At 42.3% G+C, this 23,751-nt stretch overlaps 1 protein-coding gene across 1 annotated transcript in view; it reads left to right on the top strand.

Annotated features, from left to right (window-relative positions):
* CYTH4 (cytohesin 4) overlaps positions 1-23,751 on the top strand; it is a 123,922-nt gene that overhangs the window by 12,187 nt on the left and 87,984 nt on the right. Inside the window, exons 2-6 of the mRNA XM_088456942.1 lie at positions 14,675-14,748; positions 16,185-16,249; positions 16,664-16,730; positions 19,419-19,537; positions 21,310-21,390. Coding sequence (XP_088313068.1) covers positions 14,675-14,748; positions 16,185-16,249; positions 16,664-16,730; positions 19,419-19,537; positions 21,310-21,390 — 406 coding nt within the window. The remainder of the gene's footprint in view (positions 1-14,674; positions 14,749-16,184; positions 16,250-16,663; positions 16,731-19,418; positions 19,538-21,309; positions 21,391-23,751) is intronic.

Raw genomic sequence — 23,751 nt, 5'->3', positions numbered from 1 at the left:
GAAGTGTTTCCCACTTAACCTAATTGTGCGTAACAGTTCAAAATTTATAGGCTCATAATCAGCTCTTAGTGAGAAGGTCATCGTCTGGTTATTCCCAGTAACCTCCTAACTTCCTGGTTTACTGAAGTTGGTGATGTTCAAACATAAAAGTGATCTATCCACTTGGTACTGGTGGAGTTTAAAATGAGGTGGTTTGGACATAAGAAATTTCCCATCCAGCTTCTTCCCTTGTTGTAATTCTAAGACCTCAGAGCCATTTAATGGAAATGGCACTAATCCTACATTATGCTGTCCCTGAGGCACGTGAGAGCACACCCAACAGTCAGTCTGGTTTAAAACTTTGCCCACCATGGTATGATAATCCCCTAAAGGATACCCACCCCAATACTGGTTATACTTAGGCTGGCACCGTTGGATGCATCTCTCATCGATTAGAGACCCACAAAATTCACAAATACAATAGTCCTCAGATGATAGAACTTCACACTGTCTCCGAGTTTCAGGCATAACAGATCTCTTAACAATTACTGTACTGGGTTTGGTCAGATACCGCCCTTGTGACTGTATTGCTCCTTCTCCCAACTCCACTTCATCGATATCACCATCAGCTCCCCTCTCCGTCCTCTGGTCCTGATTCAGGCCCGGTTGCAAGTGCTGAGCGCTCGCAACTGGGTCAATGGTGGCCCAGAGCACATGCGCACGATGGAACCGGCTCCATCGTGCGCATGCGCTAGACCCGGATAGCGATGGGCAATCCGTCACTCCAGGACTCGCACCAAAGGGGGCGTGCTGTCGAGGTTGAGTGACAGCATGCCCCCTTTGGTGGGCGGGCCGGGGGGGTGGCTGCCCAGACGGAGGCATTCCCATGAGAACGCCTACCGTCTGGGGGCGGCCCCACTGATGTCACTGGGAGAGCTTTCGGCTCCGTTTGAGCCGAAAGCTCACTACTGGGGCTTGCGGCCACGAGACCCTACCACAAGGGTCTCGTCGCAAGCCCGATGGTCGCGATGGTCAAGACCGTCGCGACCATCATCCTGGCTGCTCACATTAGCTGTGGGTGGCAACCCACAGCAATGCGAGCAGCCAGGAGGCCGCTCCATAAAAAATATAAAAAACGCCCTGATTCAGAGCGAGCGCTCTGTTAGAGCGTCCAGCTCTGAATCAGGGCCTCTGTCCTCCATCACAGAAACCAGAGATCCCGAAACAACCCAGGATGATGAAAACTCTGGGAGAGAACACAAAGATAACCACAGCAGGCCACTCCTTTACTGAAAACAATGATCTACAAATTTCTTTAGCTCAGGTATCTCACTGTAACCTTTAACCCTCCGGGAACAGACTCGCAATTGACAGGTCTACGTTATCTGCCTTGATTCCGCCTTGTCTCTCCACCGGTTGGTTGATCCTGTTACAGTGAGTGGAATGGACCCAGGTATCTCTCTCTGCCACTTTCAAGGAAGTTGTACTTGTCAGCAACACTTGATACGGACCTTCCCACCGATCTGTCAAACAACCTGAATGCAAGAAATTTCTGATCATAACAAATTCTCCAGGTTCAACATCATGACAGTTTGTTTCTGGCATATCATGTGACAACAATTTCAGTTTCTGCTGTTGCTGCTTCAACTGTTTACTCATTGTTATAAGATACCTTACAGTAACCTCGTTGTTACTTTTCAAATCTTCCTGCGGACTTATAATCAAATGAGGTTGTCTACCAAACAGTATTTCAAAGGGGGACAGATTGAGAGGGGGTCTAGGAGTTGTCCTGATACTATGAAGGACAAGTGGTAGTGCTTCTGGCCACCCCAGTCCAGTTTTTGCCATGATCTTACTTGATTTATTTTTAATAGTACCGTTCATCCTTCCCACCTTGGCACTGGCTTGCGGTCGGTAAGGGGTGTGAAGTATACTATTTATACCCATCAACTTACACATGTTTTGGAAGACATCACCTGTGAAATTAGTACCCCTATCACTATCAATAATTCTAGGGATACCGTATCTGCATACAAACTCCTGAAAAATTTTCTTAGCAGTAAACACAGCAGTATTAGTGGCATCTGGGTATGCCTCAACCCAATTAGAAAACACATCAGTGCACACTAATACATACTTGAGATTCCTGCAGGGTGGTAATTGGATGAAATCAATTTGTATTACCTGAAAAGGTCCGTCGGTCGGAGGAATGTGGGATGGTTCGGTAGAGATTGTTTTCCCAATATTTTTCCTCAAGCAGGTCAAACAGGACATTGCTCTCTTTTCCGCTTGGGAAGAAAAACACGGTGCACACCAGTATGCTCTCACCAACTTGTACATAACTTGCTTTCCCAGATGAGTCAGACCATGCGCTGCCTCAGCCAGGCTTGGGTAGTACGCCTTGGGATCCACTGGCTTACCTTGTCCATCTCTCCAGAGTCCAGAGGACTCTTGCCCACATCCCTTGGACCTCCAGACTGCCTTTTCCTGAATGGAACACAAAGTTTGCATATCAATTAATTTCTGCATATCAATCGTTTGAAACATCATTTGGTTAATTGGCATGTTTATTCTTAAACCTGCTGCCCATTTGGCAGCTTCGTCTGCCCTGTTATTGCCCAGTGACACCGGATCGTCCTCGCATGTATGGGCTATACACGTAATGACGGCCACTGCCTTCGGCAGTTGGATCGCTGTCAGTAGTCCTTTTATATGTCTGGAATGTGCGACTGGTGTGCCTGCTGCTGTCATAAAATTTATCAGACGCCATAGAGCACCAAAATCATGTACTACCCCGAAGGCATACCTAGAGTCAGTGTAGATATTAGCAGATTTGCATTTTGCTAATTCACACGCTCTTCTTAGTGCCAGCAGCTCCGCCACTTGGGCCGAGTGAGGTGGACCAAGAGATTCGGCTTCTATGATGTCTTTGTCATTTACCACAGCATAACCTGTACATAACTCTTCCATGTCAGTTTGTCTATGACAACTCCCATCCATGTAAAACGTCAAATTTGCATTTTCTAAAGGTGTATCCCGTATGTCAGGTCTTGCAGTAAAGGTCTGATTCAAATATTCCATAGAATCATGTGCATCAATATACCTGCAGAACTCCCCTTCCGTCAGCGACTCACCTCTCTTCACCCTTTGTGCATCCTGAGGCACATATGGTAAATACGTTACTGGATTTAACGTACTGCACCGCTTAATGGTGATGTTTGCAGGTGCTGTTAGGGCTAGTTCCGATTTCGTGAACCTAGCTGAGGAGACATTTCTGGTTTGGGCAGAATTTAGCAAAGCAGATACAGCATGGGGTGTATAGACAATCATATTTCTCTACTACTACTCAGCATGGGGTGTATGGACAATTGGCTCTCTACTACCTTATTAACCCCTTAAATTTACCACTACAGGAGCTACGTTTGCCATCAATCCAGTGTCCTGTCCATCTTTGGTCCAAAGTGAAGCTGGCATTTGAGAAAACATTTGCTCTACCTGAGATGGATTCTTATCTGAAACAGTAGAGTGAAACATTAACCTATGGGGAGTGTCCAATATATCCCTCATCTTGTGCGCAACTCTCTCTGGGATATCTAGAAATATACCATCAGGGGTACAATAAATGACACATCCTATTTTACATAACAAACCCCTTCCCAGTAGGTTAGTAGGGGCCGCTGCTGCCAGGAGAAAGGAATGCCTGATATACAATGGACCGATAGTAACCTCTGCAGATTTGGTTAAAGGATAATGTTGCACTTTACCCGTTACACCCATTGCTGGTCACCTGTAAATTAGATGGAGATTTTATCACTGATCTGGTCACCCATGTGTCTACGAGAAAAGAATGTTTAGTACCAGCTACATCAACTAACATTACAGGTTCTTCTCTAATACCCCCAGTTAACCTGACTGGCTGTAGACTACAGGTGTGACCTGATCCCTAGAGCTGACTATCTTCTTCCAGCAAAGCATTTACTGCTGCGACATGAGCAGGTGATGGCTGGAATTGTCCTGTCTGTTGTGGGTGCCCATCCTGTGGGTATGTCGGTGTTCCGTGGTTTGGTGGTTCCCATTTCTTAGCCTTACAGAACTTACTTATGTGGCTCTCTTTGTTACATCTATAACACCTTCATGGTTGACGTTTGTGAAAGGTGGATGTTGTGTGGGTTGGGGAATGAGGAAAGATTGTGGTTGTGTATAGGGATAAGGGTTTGGAGGTTGTATGGGATGAGTGAATTGTGGCTGAGTGTGCAGTGTTATTTGCATTCCTTCCAGAGCTTGAATACTAAAAGTCATTAGTTTTTCGCTCTGCATTTCTCTCTTCCTAAGGATGTTTTTATCATGTTCAATTGCAGATTCTCTGAGTATGTCTACCATACCTCCCAGGAAGTGAGGTCTGAACCCTGGCCTTTAGAGTGTCCTTAAGACCATCCATAAGCACTGTGATTGTCATTTCCCTGTGATGGGTGTTGTCTTTTATATCCTCTGTGCCGGTGTATTGGGTAATAGTCTGCAGCGTGAAGATTTTACTCCAGTTAACAATTAATGGGAAAAATACAGTCAATTGGGTGACAATGTGGGTTATATTGTCCTGATTACCTGCATCCGTTATGGGACTATCTCCATCCAATACAGAGGCCATGATAAACTTTTTCACGTCGGTATTGTGTGGAAGACATGCCCGTAATACCACTCGCCAATCTTTATTAGTTGGCTCATGAGCATTACCTAAATCCTTTACAAATCTCTGGCACTTTGCTAGTTCTTTCCTAGGGTCGGGGAAATCTGTCAGAAAATAAAAACCTTTTTCCCTTAATATGGCAGTATAATTCAGAGGTTTTAACAAGCAATCACGCTATACATACAATAACCGTTTCAACACGTGGCAGCAATACAGGAAATATGCGTACGATATTGTGCGACTTCCCCTTTTAACACTAACCTTTATCAAAGAAGGAAAACAAACTTTTTCCTTCCTTGTCCCTGGATTCTGATCAGCGCTCCTTGAACTCAAACAATAACGGATAGCGGTCTCTCAGCATCAAGTGGTAGCAGGTTTTCGAAGGCAATGCGTTCTTTCCTGCGTATGGCGCCTCCACCCTTTGCTGAGAGATCGATAACCATGTGTTACCGTGTAAATTGGCAGCGTGTACTCACTCTATGAGCACCCAACTATTAATACCTAATGATCCATACACCCTAAATGTCGCTATTTAGAGTTGTAAGTCGCAAAAGAAATAATTGATTTCCAGACTTTGATTGTGGTTCCAAAGAACAAATAGATATTATTCACCAAAAAGCATATAGTTACACGCTGTGCTCTAAATACAATTAGCGCAAACAAATTATACAATCACAAGGTACAGTTGATACATACGCATGCACTCTGGATCCAGATTTCCCGGCATCAACTATGAAACCTCCGCCAACAGAAAAGAAAGATGACTAACTACCAGATCCAGGGTGCTTGCTTATGTACCCTTGCAGAGATAGGCAATACAATAGAACGAGTTGGCATGATCCCATTGGTTCTTCCTCTTGGTTCTTCTGTTACGATGCAGTTCATAGGTCAGTTTGTATTGTGATAGTTCAGCCTTCCAACAGCTCTTTGTGTGCGTTTTCCCGCCGAAGAACAAGTCTAAACTGGCTAATAAACATTACATTACAGAGTACATTTCAATGCCTAACTCTCTATGATCCATATCTTGAAAACGCATGTTGCGATTTCCTTGCCGATGGAACCGGAAGTCTGCAAATAAACAGTGGTTTAGAATAGCACCAAACACTGTCTGCTTATAATGTACTAAACCTTAGATCTTAAATACAGTTACTTCATAACATAATTAATAATGAATATAACCTTGAATATTAACCTTAATGCTAGGGAACCTTTCTATGTAAGTGTGCAATGTGTAAGTGTAAGGATATTAAGAAAATACGCTAGTCAACGTTGTGCGTCTACGTGTTTGTGGAGTGCACTGTGATACGTGCTTTGCAGGATTGTTCATATTATATGTTTTAGTAAATGTATGTATTTATATAATGAGGACTTTCAATAGTGTTCTACTGTGTGGAAAACGCATGACGCTAAATAATAACATTGCCATATCTACTGATATTGTGTGAGATTCGCTAAAATGACTATGGGCGGCCATTCGAAAAATGGCGTCTTGTTGCCATTCGAAAAAATGGCGTCGTGCAGATTTTGATTTTAACAGATTCTGTCTCAGCCAATAATCCGGCTTCGACACCCCCCTTCACTGAAAATTCAGACAACTCACGCCATGATGATCCTTGTGGGTGGTATCAGGTCATGTCAGCCCGAACCCTGGATGGCATCCTGCACTGCCGCTAACGAATGCCTCACCTACTCCAGGTGCTCCTCCCTCCCTACACCCCTGAGAGGGACAATACAATGACAGCACCTATAGAATAAGGGCATTTAGTTGCACATACTTGGGCCGCGACGAGACTTGCTGCTAACTGAATTCCCTCCTTAGTGTTCTCTACTCTATGGTTAGTAGCAGTTGTGTTAATACTGTTGCTCTTGTTAGGTAAATGAACATTCTTTAAATTCCGACAGTCCATGTATTCTCTTCTCTATGATTGCCTGGAGACATCCTGTGCTCTTTACTTTATGATCCCCTGAGTTCTTCCCATTTCACAAGACTTCCTGCTCAGTTTGCTAAACTTTTTCATACATTGTGCTCCCTTTTAGAATTCATAAGCTCTGTATCCTGTGAGGTTATGTATTCCCAAGTGTGATGCTCACTATACAACTTGCCTTTTTCCCATACTCATAGCTCCATGATTCCTTACATTGTAGTCCTCTCTACTTTGTGCTCTATCTCCATTTGGCCCCATGCTTTGTGACATACTTGTTTCATGTACTTTGCTTCCCCATGCGCTGTCATGCCTCCCAATATTTTAAATAACTAAAGCTGGGCATTTCAAAGCATGGGCCTTAGTCAGCTCTCTCTTACAATGTACAGTGACAGTGATTTCCCAGGGACTTGATGACGTGATTTGCACTGTCACATCTTCTTGCCCCCCCCCCCCCCCTCTATCTGCCCTATACAGCAAGGCTTTGAGCAGTGGGAATTCATCACAACATATGGTGCTGTACCGCCCTCCGGTATAAGTGTAGTTTACAAGCTGAGAGACTGTAAAGCAGACATGGCACACCATCATCTGCAATGTCACATGCCAACTTCTACACAGTTATTACTAGCTTTTACGGTGAAGTACTGTACATGGAGTTGTTACCCATAGCAACTAGTCGGCTTTGACGTACAGTAGCATTATAAAGTACATTCTATAAAATGCTAAGCAGAAGCTGATTGGTTGCTATGGGAAACTTCTCCACCTCTCCACTCTTTTCTCTGCTTGATACAGCAACCACAAAGATGTATAATACAAAGTAGTGGCACCTGTGCTAAAGTTTGCACTGGCCTATGGGAGAAGTTGGTCAGGTTGGAGATAGTAATGGATGGGTAGGGAATCGGGATGAGTTCTGTAATTGCGAAGCAGTTTAGTTTTGCAGGAATACTTCATTTAAATGAGATAAAGGAGATTAAGGGGATTTACAACCTTTTTATCGCTGCACATTCTGTTACACTTCTGCAGGAAAATCCATTTCTTGGTACACTCAGCCCATGTAACTAAAAGCTTCAAACACTCTAACAGGAACTATATTGAGGAGTTTTAAGGGATACAAATCTAAATCTTTTAATTAATAAAGAAATCAATCCCTTAGTGGTAGCAGGTTGTGACATTTCATTCATTCATTCCACCCATCATGCATCTATTCAGAGGTATCCACCGCACTAATCTAGGAGCAGCTTTTTCCAGGGCAAATCCAAGGAACACACATAACAAAGCATTGGGGGTCAGTCACCCTTAATGGATAGACACATTATGCAGTAGGCTACATAAATACATAGATCTATACATCACACAAATGAGGATCCATTTGGAAAGAATGAGGGATGAGATTAAGGTTCAAAAATGGAACAGTTGGGAGTATTTCTCTGTTTGTTCTGCAGTCTCTCAGCTGTTGTTATTCCCTTTGCTCTCAGCTGTATGTATCTCTTATCTAATGAATGTCTGTGGTCTATACTGTGCTGTCATGAATGATATCTCCCACCCATTGCACTGCTACATTTCTAGGGTCTTTGCAAACTGATTCTTTTCTTGCTTTATAAATTCTTCTTATAGGATTCCCTGTGCTTTACTATTCCTGTGTTATACAGGTCCTTGGCTATATACAGTACACCAGATTCCCCCCTGCTCTCTCAGTGCCTACACTACTGTATACTGTATACGTGTTAAGGCTCGCACTTGCATTCAGGTAATTTTGGGATCGGTGAGCTGATTTTGAATCTCAGACTTACGAACAGTCAAGGTCTGCAGCCACCGCATGGTCTAAACTCAGCCTACTAGTGTACTGGGTAAACTTTGGTACAATAGACCTAGTAGTGAAATCATTAGGTTTAGTAAAGCTTTCTCTTTACATTACTTGTGCACCCAAATGCAAGAGCTGTTCTGGGAAAGGGAAATAGTAAGGTACTATTACTTTAAGGCCATCTTCAGAGCCTGCTTACCCACTGTGTATGTGCAGGTTTAGGCTGCCAGGGAGGGATCTAAAGAACCATCTTAGAGAAAGTAACTTATGGGCTACAAAAGCTATCCGTGGGGATTAAGTTAGAGAAAATCACAGTTCCCATTGAAAAAACATGAGGACTGTGGTATCCTGTATTACTAAGCTGAACGCAGGAGATTTTAAAAGTGAACATAGTGACATTAGTGCAAACTGCAGGTAAACAATATTCTTATATACGGGAGCTTTTTTTTACAATAAATAAGCTAAAATATATTATATTAATCATGCTCAAATTGCACAATCCTCATTGATTCCAAAGGAGACAAATGTATTCAATGCAGGGCCATAACTAGTGTGGTGTGGCTGGTGCTGCCACACAGAGCACAAGATGCCCTGGGGCTGAACTGGCCGACACCACAATCTCTATTTGCCGGGTGCCTGCATGTCACTTGCGGTGCTCCCAGCTTTTTCCATGCAGTCCAGTGCTCCACCTCCCAGACAGATCCCAGGGTCAATGACAGCAGTGGGGAAGAGGCCAATAGCGGTGGAGAGAGGAGTGTAAGGCTGTGAGCGGAACAGAGGAGGAGGACACTACCAGCTTCAGCAACTCAGGTACTGTCTCTTCATGACCACACGCCTCCCCTCCCGAACAGCAGCATCTTCAATATCACCCCCCCAACCACACCCCGAACAGCAGCACCATCGGTATCTTCATGCCCGCACCCCTCCCCTTGTGATTGCATCCCCCCCCGCAAACCCCCCTAAACAGCAGCATTTTCAGTGTCTTCATGCCACATCTCCCCTCGTAGATCTCCCCCCTCCCCCCCTGGACAGCAGGCAGCAGCATCTTCAATATTTCCATGTGGTGTTATTCTCATTTACACACTTTCATAACAGTATACACTGTCCTCGCTGCACTATAACCCTATGATTTCTGTCCTGGTTGCACTAAAGCCCAGTGTTATTAGCTTATATTTATATGACATCATTGTGTGGCACAATGTGTATAAGGGCATTAATGTGTGGCATTATGTATACTGTATAAGGGGTACTACTACAATGTGGCATTATGTGTATTAGGTGCATTACTACTGTGTGGCATAACATGAATAAGGGGCTCTACTGTGTGACATAACATGAATAAGGGGCTCTACTGTGTGACATAACATGAATAAGAGGCTCTACTGTGTGACATAACATGAATAAGAGGCTCTACTGTGTGACATAACATGAATAAGGGGCTCTACTATATGACATAACATGAATAAGGGGCTCTACTGAGTGACATAACATGAATAAGAGGCTCTACTGTGTGACATAACATGAATAAGGGGCTCTACTATATGACATAACATGAATAAGGGGCTCTACTGTGTGACATAACATGAATAAGAGGCTCTACTGTGTGACATAACATGAATAAGAGGCTGTACTGTGTGACATAACATGAATAAGGGGCTCTATTATATGACATAACATGAATTAAGGGCTCTACTGTGTGACATAACATGAATAAGGGGCTCTATTATATGACATAACATGAATAAGGGGCTCTACTGTGTGACATAACATGAATAAGAGGCTCTACTGTGTGACATAACATGAATAAGAGGCTCTACTGTGTGACATAACATGAATAAGAGGCTCTACTGTGTGACATAACATGAATAAGAGGCTCTACTGTGTGACATAACATGAATAAGAGGCTGTACTGTGTGACATAACATGAATAAGGGGCTCTATTATATGACATAACATGAATAAGGGGCTCTACTGTGTGACATAACATGAATAAGGGGCTCTATTATATAACATAACATGAATAAGGGGCTCTACTGTGTGACATAACATGAATAAGAGGCTCTACTGTGTGACATAACATGAATAAGAGGCTCTACTGTGTGACATAACATGAATAAGGGGCTCTACTATATGACATAACATGAATAAGGGGCTCTACTGTGTGACATAACATGAATAAGAGGCTCTACTGTGTGACATAACATGAATAAGAGGCTGTACTGTGTGACATAACATGAATAAGGGGCTCTATTATATGACATAACATGAATAAGGGGCTCTACTGTGTGACATAACATGAATAAGGGGCTCTATTATATAACATAACATGAATAAGGGGCTCTACTGTGTGACATAACATGAATAAGAGGCTCTACTGTGTGACATAACATGAATAAGGGGCTCTACTATATGACATAACATGAATAAGGGGCTCTACTGTGTGACATAACATGAATAAGAGGCTCTACTGTGTGACATAACATGAATAAGAGGCTCTACTGTGTGACATAACATGAATAAGGGGCTCTACTATATGACATAACATGAATAAGGGGCTCTACTGTGTGACATAACATGAATAAGAGGCTCTACTGTGTGACATAACATGAATAAGAGGCTGTACTGTGTGACATAACATGAATAAGGGGCTCTATTATATGACATAACATGAATAAGGGGCTCTACTGTGTGACATAACATGAATAAGAGGCTCTACTGTGTGACATAACATGAATAAGAGGCTCTACTGTGTGACATAACATGAATAAGGGGCTCTACTATATGACATAACATGAATAAGGGGCTCTACTATATGACATAACATGAATAAGGGGCTCTACTGTGTGACATAACATGAATAAGGGGCTCTACTGTGTGACATAACATGAATAAGAGGCTCTACTGTGTGACATAACATGAATAAGGGGCTCTACTGTGCGATGTAATGTGAATAAGGTTGCACTGCTGTGTAGTGTAATTTTAATTGAGTAATGTCTTAGGGCACTGTGATTCATGACTTTACTTATAATATTTAGAGTATATTCTAAGATGCAAATCACTTACATTCATCATAACTAAAAATTCTCTGGGGGTAATTAGGTTTAGAACTCGCATGGAGTTCTACCTAATTACTGGAGGAATTCATCATTCCTCCTCTCCATAACCATCTATTCCGAAAAGCTGTCATTTTTGCGATGACAGCTTTTCGGGAAATAGATACTTTTCCCTATCTGCTCTACCTTACCGCAGCTGTAATCAGTGCTGCGCATGCACTGCTACATGCGTAAAAGCAGCGCATGCGCAGCACTGCCTACAGCTGCAGTAATTGTGCACAAATGAAATTCCCATTGCGGTTCCTCATTTGTGTATCAAAAAACAGTTCCTGGAAATTAAAAAAATAACTATTTTTTAAAATGTAGTCTATTTAATGCAAAATAAAACTTCTTTTTTTTTCATTTATATTGGATTCATTTTCTAGAAGCATACAAATTATTTACCTATAGGGCACAAAGCCTCATCATATATTACATACTACTTCTAAATCTAATTTCATAAAAAAGTACCAACAATCTGTAAAACCTGTGTTGAGTCTTTAACACAGAATTTAAGTGAGGTCACATATTTTCTAATGAATATATCTATAAAATCTACAATCTGTGACATAGCTGAATTTAACCCAGTATTACTACTGCAGTAATGCAAACCCATCATTCAGCTGTCAGCTGTCAATCACGAGTATGCAAAATATGTGAAAAACATGATCTGCATGGGTACCCGTAGCGTTTGTGCCCATCTTTATCCCTCCTCTTCCCCATGTGTCTCTCTCTCCCACACCATCCTTTCAACCCCCATCTTTTCCCCTGTGCTCTCTCTGGCACTTCCACTCCTTCCATGTCCAGGGGCGCCGAGAGGGGGGGGCGGGTACAGATTACCTGGGCCCGGGCTTCCTGAGGGGCCCGGCGGGGGCCTGGGTCCGGACCCGCTCCCTCTCCCTCACAGCAGCCCAGCACACAGCGTGTGCTGAGCTGCAGTGGAGACTGCTCGTGGCTGTTGAGCAGCAGCCACAGCAGTCTCCTATGCCTGTGGGAGGGAGCGATCACACTGATCATGCCCCCCCCTGGCTTTGAGCAGGGCTGAGGGGGCCCAGAGCGCCCCCCTCCCCAGCTCCGCTGCAAATTTTATTTTTTTTTCGGGAAGGGACGTGACCACGCCTCCCGCGATTAGGCCACTCCCCCTATTACCCGGGCCCGCCATGGCTCTCAGCGGGCCTGTCCATGTCTCTCTCTTTCCTGCTCTTCCACTCTATCTCTCTCCCCCTCTCTCCCTTTCTTTTCTCTCCCCCATTGTTTCCTCTCTCCCTTCTTTTTTTCTTTGCTTTTCGCCACTTTTCTCTCTCTTCCCTATTTTATCTTTCCCTTTATTTTCTCTCCCCCATATTTTCTCTCTTCCCCTCTCACCCCTTTTTATCTCTCTCTCTCTCTGGTACAAGAAAGGGCCAAAGGCTGGTACTGTATAATTAGGAGGACATTAGCTGGTGTAAGGCTGTAATAATGGATGTAGACTTATGTGAAGATGGCATACAGGCTGCCATACAGTAATGTGATTGGGCACAGGGTAGTATAACATGACGGCGTACCTGGCTGGTATAATAAGATAGTGTAATGTGACATGCCCATGTTGGTTACATAACATGGTTGGCACGTAAAGAAAAATTAAATTAGGAGTTCCTCAGTTTCCCAACCTACTTATCTCCCTAAACAGATCACTCATTCTAGCACTAACTCTCTTTGGTAGGATACATTGACACTCCTTCTTTCTATAACCCCTTCAGGAGTATAATAGTTATAATATAAAAGTTATAGCTGCCCTACCCATATACACACAAACATACACACATACCTTTTTAACTTTTAATGAGGCAGAGCTATAGACCCATTAATTAAAATACTTGCAGCCTGATAAAACATATTATATTAATACGTCTTATTTTTCAATTTATCTTCCTGTTAGTGCCATGCTAACGTCACTTCTGTGACATGTGATAAATAAACATTGATATCACAGACTGTTATCTCCTTACATGTAGCTGGCGAAAAACCACAAGGCTGAAAAAACCTCCTATTTTCAAAATTAACAGGGCTTTTTGTTCATTAATAAACGTACATCAGGTTGCAAATTACTTGGAGTGAAGGTTTAAAACTGAACTGGGATCAAGTTTACTTTAATTTCCAAATTCTAATTGAAACGCTAACCAACATTTTTATTTGGTTTAATAAAAAAACCAGGTAGGATGCTATACACAAATGGGGGCTGCAATAGCTCTTAACACATTGCTATTGCATATTAGTAAAATATGTTATTTTTGTGCTGTGATACACTGTTGACCCATGATATCCCATCTTAATAAAGTAACAGTATATAGGCAGACTATTAATCTCAGAATTCTGACTTTTAAAATCACAATTATGTATATTTGGATGTGGCCTCAAAGCCTTTCAGTAGAAACACTAGGTAGGAATTCTTCCTTAGATTAAAATAAACATAATGTTGATGTATGATCCATTGTTCTTTACTTAGTCCAAGGTCACCTGGGATACATTATAAAAACGTGGAAATCCTATTAATAGCAAGTAGGACCAGACACAGTTCCTCTTTTACAGTATCTCATCTACTACACACAGAACTGAAATTGTACTTCAGATACAGTAACATATTGGCAAGACTTTATGTTACCCCAATCACATACGCATCTAAAGAGTAGAGTTACCAGCAGTGGCACATGTGAATAAAAATATATATCTGACACCCTGATTTTCCTGGGGCGATAGCAGGTTTTCTGAACCCAAAAATTAAGTGCCCTCATCCTAAATGGGAGTGTTTCAGGTGGGTCAGTCAGGTGGCCAAGTGTGTCCCAATTTCCCCTTAGGAATGTTGGCAAGTAAAGTATGGAATTGATCATCTGTAAGGAATAATGGGTCCACTAGGAAACAATATACTGTATTAGTATTCAGCCGTATCTAAATACTGTTTGCTCTGAGCGTTATCTTGATGCAACTGGGGTAAAAGTATGGATGTCATCATCGACTTGACAATGAGGCCAAAAAAAATAAATAAATAAATATAAAAAAAACGTAGTCAATAAGATAATAAAATATACAATTGGCCAGCCTTGGGTTTCTTGTAACAGTCTTGACTGTGTGATGGAAGAGGGATTCTCCTATGTACTGCACCAACTGCTTAGAACTCGCACTCACTTTCCATACATGTTTGTTTTTGGATTCCCTTTAGGTTGTACCATGGCTCAGACAGAAGAGACCAGGATCACATCATCTAACAGAGAAGAACTACTCGAACACATTAAAGTACAATACAAATGTCTCAGTTTTACCTTTGCTACTGTTACTACATATATGTCTCACTCTGCTTTCCAAATTTCTAACTCAAAAACACTCTTCAATGGGGCTTTATTATGGGCTTTATTGCAACTGGTTAATAGAACAAAGGTGTTACCAATACACATACCTTCCAGTCATCCCAATTTCAGGGGTCAATCTCTATATGAGATGAGGTCCAGTTTGCACTAGCGGGACCAGCCACGTCAGGACTCAGACACACCCAATGCAATTAGTGCCCACATCCCCTGCCCCCATCTACACACCTCCAATGTAGGCAGGTATGCTATAGCCCATCAGAGATGTAGTTACTTTTTTTATTAAGCTACAGATTCTAGTTGCTGTGAGTTACAGGATGTTGTTCATGTGACCAGTTTTCATAAATCTCTCATGTAAGAAAAGACTAAACTACAAGATTGATGTTTTGAAAGGCATAACCACACCAGAGGAACTCCTTTGTTAGCATGTATAACTATTACATTGCTTCACAAAAAAAAACAAAGGAAAAAAAAACAGTAACAGCAAGAAAGCATTGGCTCTGTAGAAATCAGATGCCTTATACATGTATGGTATAAAATCACCTGTATATGTCTTACATATACAGTATATACAGTATAGTACAGTAATATGACCTTTTGTCTCTTATTTACCAGGAAAATGACCTTAAATGTCAGTGGTCAATCTTCAGAAACACTGATGGTAGTAATAGAGGGGTCTATTTACTAAGCTTTGGATGGAGATAAAGTGAATGGAGATAAAGTACCATCCAATCAGCTCCTAAATGCCATCTCACAGGCTGTTTTTGAAAAATGACAGGAGCTGATTGGTTGGTACTTTATCTCCGTCCACCTTATCTCCATCCAAGGCTTAGTAAATAGACCCGCTTGTTTACAATATTAGCCAAACACACTCTGGGGTTTGTAATTAAAGGAATACAACTAGTAAAGTAGATTGATGGATTTCTGAATGTTGGTGGACTGGAAATAAGTGAAAGGCAAAGCCTTTTAAATTACTGCACTGCTGTTCTTAATCTACAGCTGAGATTGCTGAAAGTATGGGCCTGATGTACTGATCCTTGGAAAGAGATAAAGTGGACGGAGATAAAGTACCAGTCAATCAGCTCCTAACTGTAATTTTTCAAACACAGCTTGTAAAGGGACAGCTAGAAGCTGATTGGTTGGTACTTTATCTTCATCCACTTTATCTCTCTCCAAGGCTCAGTACATCTCCCCCTGCGCAGTGTGTCTCTTCACAGAACTCGCAACCTATTACATATAACCCAGAGTGTCAGTTACTGACCTCATACACATTATTCCTTCACATTTCTACCTCCTTCTCCCAGCTCTCCTTTTCCTGCCTTCCCCATTGTCTACTTTCTCTCCAATTCATCTGCTTTTTGCTCACAGAACTTACAGAATGAAATAACAGAAATAGTATCGGAAATAGATGATTTTGAGCGTCTGCAGATAAGGTGAGTAAACCTCACAATGGGAACTGAGTGTAAGCGCTATGGAATGTAAAGGAGGTATCCACTTAGCGATTTTACCAAACCTTTGCACGATAACGACGTCGTTATCGTGCAATCGCTTGCAAATCGCGCATGCATTGGGCATGTTTTGGTCGGAAACAACCAGCGATGCGTGTGCCCGCTGGTCGTTTCCGATATCTCTCATCGCCCGTACATGCTGGTCAACCTGAAGATCCCGTCAGGTTCAGCATGTGCGGGGATGATGGATGTGCCTAGACTGAACGAGTTAACGATCAGTGTGGGCACATCACTAGACATGGAAACGACAGCACGATTACATCGTAATCGTGCTGTCGTAGTGGATACGCGGCATAACATGATTACTGTATATTAACACCTGTTTGCATTGTCTCACAGCCGTAAAGTAGAGAGGGAGAATGAACTGCTCAGTGCTAACAGGAAATTTAACATGGACCCGGAGAAGGTGAGTGCAAAGCAACTAGGAATGATTGTAATATATACTATGGCATGTTACTAATATAGAATTGTAAAGCGCAATAGAATATGCTTTCACTGTATAAGTAAATGTTAATATTGCTAATAAACATCGGATATTAATAGGAATATGTAGTATAGGAAGTATGGTAACTAATTACATATAATAAATACAAGGAAGATATCTGGTTCATGAGTTATCTATTGCCATTATATTACAAGTGTATTATATTTGACAATAAACACATATACAGTATGATTCAGCACATGATGCTCAGGGAGGTACCTCCATCACAGGCACAGGGAGGTATCTCCATCACAGGCACAGGGAGGGACCTCCATCACAGGCACAGGGAGGGACCTCCATCACAGGCACAGGGAGCGACCTCCATCACAGCCACAGGGAGGGACCTCCATCACAGGCACAGGTAGGGACCTCCATCACAGGCACAGGGAGGGACCTCCATCACAGGCACAGGTAGGGACCTCCATCACAGGCACAGGGAGGGACCTCCATCACAGGCACAGGGAGCGACCTCCATCACAGCCACAGGGAGGGACCTCCATCACAGGCACAGGTAGGGACCTCCATCACAGGCACAGGGAGGGACCTCCATCACAGGCACAGGGAGGGACCTCCATCACAGGCACAGGGAGGGACCTCCATCACAGGCACAGGGAGGGACCTCCATCACAGGCACAGGGAGGGACCTCCATCACAGGCACAGGGAGGGACCTCCATCACAGGCACAGGTCGTTTTTTTGAAAAAGTACGCCCCCTGGCCGCTCGCATCCTACGTCATGTCCGCTATTTATTAGATTAATCGAGTACATCGACCAGGGTATGAACTGCTCGCTATTCTTGGGGTTGGTTTTTGCTACCACAGTTTTGCGAGCAGTTCTGGCTATAAAATAACCCAGTGACGTGGTCAATGACGCTGCTGTTTTAATTATGCACACCCATAAAACGCCCGTTTTGACGTTTAAGCACGCCTGTGTTCGGATCTCCACTCCCCGTTTTCAAGCACCTTCCCCCGTTACCACCCACATACGCCTACTCCTGTCACTCATATTATCAGGCATTCGCTATTTTGCGAGCACATGAATTTTGACCGCACTGACTGGTTTGCGCATGCGTATAACGATCCGTACGCATGCGCAGTTGGGCAAACATCACTTGGAGCGAACGAGCAGCCGCTTATGAGCGGCTCTGAATCAGGCCCATAGAACATATAACAGACCAAAAATAAACATAATAAAATGTTCAAAATTGTTTTAGTGACATATTTACAAACATCCACAACCAATTATTGTTTAACAAATATGTTTCTGCACCTCATGTAATGCTGCCTTTATATTACTTTTTGCTAGTGTAATATATATTTTTAAATATATTTGAACATACAGGTTGAGTCTCCCATATCCAAAATGCTTGCGACCAGGAGTATTTTGGATAACGGAATATTACATATTTTGGAATATTTGCATTTAATAATGAAATGTCTTGGGAATAGGACCCAAATATACACACAGAATGCATTTATGTGTTATCTACACCTTATACACACAGCCTGCATTGAACCATCAAAAATCAAAGATTTTATTATCTCAGTCATGCCAAAAAAATTCTGGGCTTGCTAGAGGGGCCCAGTGGGTGCCAGGGTCCGGCACCGCCCCCCTTCCCTCTTACCTCACAGCAGCCTAGCACACACTGCTGTGTGCTGGGCTGCAGTGTGATATTACAGCAGCCGCAGCAGTCACTTATGCCAATGGGGGGGAGCGGTCACACTGACCATGCCCCCCCTGGCTTTGCGCTGGGCTGGAGAGGTCACAGCGCCTCCCTCTCGAGCGCAAAACTTTTTTTTTGTCCTAAGGGGGCATGGCCATGGCTCCTGAGATTAGGCCACACCCCCTTTTACACAGGCCCACGTGCTGCTCTCAGTGCACCTGCCCTCAGCACACTGGCCCGCTCGGTGCACATGCGTGAACTCAGAGGACACTTCAGCATAGTCTACAGTATACTTATTTAAAAGATTTGCTTAAATCGCTGTCTCTAGGCATCGGCTTTGTTTTGTATCCCAGGACAACAAATATAAGGAACTGTGCATAATGATACCAATAGGGTGCTGAAAAGCTCATACTGTACATAAGCTACACAAATAATGACTTTAGTAACATGTTGTCCCCTGAAAAACAAATAAAAGAACCTTTAATGTAATCGACATATGACGCACCAAGGGCAGAACTACAGCATTGCATATATGGGTGCAACAATAATAAGGTTGATGTATCAAGCAGTGAAAAGAGTGGAGAAGTGGACCAGTAGGGAAATTGCCCATAGCAACCAATCAGCTTCTACCTATCATTTTATAGAATGTATTTGATAAATGCTACCTCAAAGTTGATTGGTTGCTATGGGCAACTTCTCCACTCTTTTCACTGCTTGATACCCCATGGGTCCTGACGGTGAGAGGTGGAAGGGGGAGTGGGGCACAGTATTGCTTCTCCATATGAAGCCCAGTGATTGTGGGTTACTCTGCTGTGCAGTATTATGACACTATGATTACAATATACATTTTATTATTATATACATTATGGTTGTATAGTATGTGCACTTTTTATTATTAAAAATGTTCTGGTTGCCTAATCTGTGTAACTTTCTGATTGTATATTTCAGGGCATTCAACTGCTGATCAACAAAAAGTTTTTGGAAAGAGATCCACAACAAATTGCTAGTTTCCTATATCAAGGTGCAGGTCTTAGCAAGACTGCCATAGGGGAGTACCTGGGACAAAGGTTAGACCCATATACAAAATGTTTTATGGCCTATTAAAAATGCAGCACTGTACAGAATGGAATGGAATTAAACATTTTACCGTCTTTCGTCGAACAATACATGCTTATTTCTTATCATATTTGGCTTTATGTAATTTTACAAAGTATAATAAAATATATTACTATCATTCTGCTTTAGAACTGACTTTGTTCTATCTATCTATCTATCTATCTATCTATCTATCTATCTATCTATCTGTCACATTAGATCTCATAAGCTCTAAAACTGTGGTAGGCATCTGCTGTGAAACTACAAGACCCAGCATGCCTCCACACCCTACATCAGTTGTTTTTCCACAACAGTAGGAGAGCCACAAATGGCCTAAACTCATACTTGCCTACTTTTGAAAAAGCATATCAGGGAGATTGTGAAAACAACACCTATGATCGCGGTGGTAAAGAGGGCGTGTACTGCTACATCTGGGGGGCGTGCCATAAAATTGACTTACATACAACTTTAAACGAGCCCCAAAGCAGTTTGTAAAATCTATTTGGTGATGAAAACACACTGATACCTCTCAGAAAATGCATGTAGCTATAGGGATCACTGTGCCTTATAGCCAATGCAGGGAAATTATACTAATGATCCCATTTGAATGTATATCTCTGGGTTTTTTTTTTATATAACAGCTTCATAATGGGGGTAAGGTGCAATCAGGGAGATTGCTAGCCTCGTCAGGGAGACAGGGAGATTGCTGCTATTTCAGGGAGTCTCCCTGACAATGAGGGAGAGTTGGCAGGTATGCCTAAACTGCTGAAACATCACAACTTTGTGTTTAAAACAGAAATAAATGTTTTCATTCAGTCATATACACTGTGTTATAAATAGTGATTGGAAAAAAATGCTATTACCCACTTCCTGCCCAGGCATACTCCAGTAGTAATATGCCCAGTAATGTGCCCAATTACAGCTGTAATAAAAATGTTTTTTGTTGTGCCAATTTACCGAAAAGCGTTTGCTTAGACAGCTGGCTGATACTCTGCTCCCCTGATGATATTGCTTCGCCAGTTTGCTCATGTCAGCTTGTGCATTTACAGTGGATCTGAAAATCTAGACTTGGACTTCCAGGAAAAAAAATATTAATTACTAAATGTAAGAAACAACAGTAAACATTACATTAGGAAAAATGCTTTATTTTAGCAAGAAAATATTTTTCCTTTGCTAAACCCCTGGTGTGACTATCCTGAGATGATGATAGCAATCAGAAAACAGGGATAGTTATTGTACCACTGCTGTTCATGTGAAAAGGGTTTCCCCAAACTATGCCTGAAAAAGCTACCAACGGCGGTGACTATCACGAGAGATACTCAACCATTTTCCATGTCAACCAGCTTGGGCATTAGCCTTTGATAAATAGAAAAAATACTATCTCTGTCAAAATATAAATATTTATATATATTTAGCATCATAGACTCCTATCTATCAGAAATATGATATTTATTATCCTCATTTGCAGAAAGGTCGTTGATTAATTGATTAATAAAACAAAAATAAGTGTCTAAATTTCCTATAGCTGATTTACAAATAATTCTAACATTATTTAAAGATACATGACACGGAGCACATTATTTCACAAACATTATACCAGCATTTAAATAGGTCATAAAAAAAGTGTATTTAAATGTTGTTGATTTTTCCCTACTGTATCGTATCTTCCTCTCGCTTGTATTTTCCTCTTTTGGACCCCAGCCCATTTCCTTCCTCTAATGTCTCTTTTGTTCTCTCTCTCCAGGGATTCACTAAATATTCAGGTTCTACAAGCCTTTGTGAAATGCCAAGACCTCAAAAAACTGGGTCTTGTGGAGGCTCTCAGGTGCGAAATATATATTGTATGTATCAGTATCAAGAGCACCCCACTCTTTGTGAGTTGAGGACACCTTATATCTGGCTATTAGAGATCCAGAAGGAATGAGTTATACACAGGAACTACTAGGGGTATATTTACTAAAGGTCGATTTTAATCGATGTAAAATCGTTCAAAATCGATTAAAATCAATGTTGGGTTTCTGGGGCTTAATCACACATTTACTAACAGACAATTTTTGATTTCATTTTTTAAGTATTAGTAAATGTGTGATTTAGCTTCAGAAATACAACATCGATGTTAATAGATTTTGATCGATTTTATATCGATTAAAATCGACCTTTAGTAAATATACCCCTTAATGTCAGTATCAGCTGGTGAAGAAGAGAAACCAAAGGGCCCCATTTAACAATAATCAATCTGCCCCAAATCTGCAGTTTGCTGATGAATTTTTAAAAAATCATCGGCAATGTATGGGGTACACCCATTGCTGATTCATTTAAAAAAATTATCTGATTTGGCAAATTAAGATTTCAAACATGTTGAATTTTGCAGAATTATTTTTACAAAATTATCGTCAAAACGCAGAATTAGACCAACTGATTGTTGATGTACAGTACGGGTCCCTTAAGTGAAAAGAAAAATGATTACTGGATGCTACCTATTAATATATTGTGTATCCCCAGACAGCCTTGGAAATTGGCAACAGTTTAATGTCTGAGGAAAACTTCAAGACAGGCTGTATGAGAGCTCCAGATACTGCTGCTTCATTAGAGTTCTGTAAAACCGCAATGCTAAAATGCCACTCCCAGTTATACGCTGCTACAGTATTTCTGCAGATTTACTGTGGTTTCCTGTGGTGTAAAATATCCCTAAATACTTTGATAACATATACAGTAGGGTTTTTTTACATTACACCAGAGGAGGCTCTAGAGTCGGGGTTGCAGCGCAGTCCAAAATTAAAAAAGAGGAGCTACAACAACTATCATTGTGTCCCAGCCGGCGATGTTAAGCAGCGTTTGGGGTGGCAGTTGGTGTGGCTCCCCTATTTGAATTTCGGACTGTGCTCTGGAGATACTTAGCCAAGGAAGACTCCTCATCATTTAGGCTATAGTGGAAATCCTGATAAAGAGGGTCATTTTATTTATACCTGTACAACGCAAGGTTGCAAGCAGGGAAAATACTGGCAATAGCCACAGATTAGTAAATAAACCGTTAAACTCTTTGGGTCTGATTCTGTGTTGGAAGCAGATGCGTCTGTGTCTACGTGTATAAAATTCTACAGTAGCTGCCATTTTATAGCATGTACTAGATAGATGATAGCTACACACTAATAGGTTGCTACAGGCAACACCTCTTCTTCTCCTCTTTGTTAAGTTTAATGAACCTCCCCTTACAGGGAGTAGGGTTATTTGTTTTTGGAAGTCCTATTTTTATTGCTATTTTTATGATAAAACTAGGGGTAATCTTTAAAAGCGTAGGAATGTGAACGTGGCATGAATATACAATAGTACTGTGGACCTCATTCAGAGTCGGTCGTTGCGGCCGCACGGTCGTACGCCACCGATGTTCGCTAAACTGCGCATGTGTAAAATTTGCAATGCGCGTGCGCAAACTGGCTGTTACGATTGGAAATATCTCTCTCCTTGAACTTGGCCAGGTCGTTAGTTTGAGTGACAGGATGAGGCGTTTGTGGGTGGTAACAGGGGAAGGTGCTTGTGAACGGGGGAGTGGAGATCCGAACGCAGGCGTGCCTGACTATGCAAACGGCGTTTTATGGGAGTGCATAATTAACAAAGTAGCGTCATAGCCAGTGGCGGTTCTAGGGGTGGGCTAACAGGGCCGTCGCCGGGAGCGCCGGCACCTAGAGGGCGCCACTGAGTCCCCAGGAGAGTAAAAAAAATCCCAGAAAAAAAACCCCAGCGCCGGTCCCCAAAGTCATGACGTCTCTCCCACAGATCCGAGGAGCTAGAGCTGACTCCTGTTCTCCGGCTCCTCAGATCTATGGGGGATGGGAGAGACATCATAGCTATAGGGGGGATAAGGGGGATTACTATAGGGGGCATTGCTATAGGGGGCATTACTACTGGGGGAAAGACTATAGGGGGGCATTACTACTGGGGGCATTACAACAGTGGACACTACTAATGAGGGCATTAATATAGGGGGCATTAGTACTGCAGGCACTACTAAAGGGGGCATTACTACTGGAGGCATTACTATACTGGGCATTACTACTGAAGGCACTACTATAGGGGGCATTACTGCTGGGGGCACTATTAATGTGGGCATTACAACTGTGGGCACTACTATAGAGGGCATTACTACTGTGGGCACCACTATTTGGGGCATTACCAATGGGGGCACTAC

This window comes from Taudactylus pleione, unplaced genomic scaffold (assembly GCF_031769625.1).
Source record: "Taudactylus pleione unplaced genomic scaffold, aTauple2 ptg000726l, whole genome shotgun sequence".
NCBI lineage: Eukaryota > Metazoa > Chordata > Amphibia > Anura > Myobatrachidae > Taudactylus > Taudactylus pleione.
This window is presented reverse-complemented; position numbering and strand designations above follow the sequence as displayed.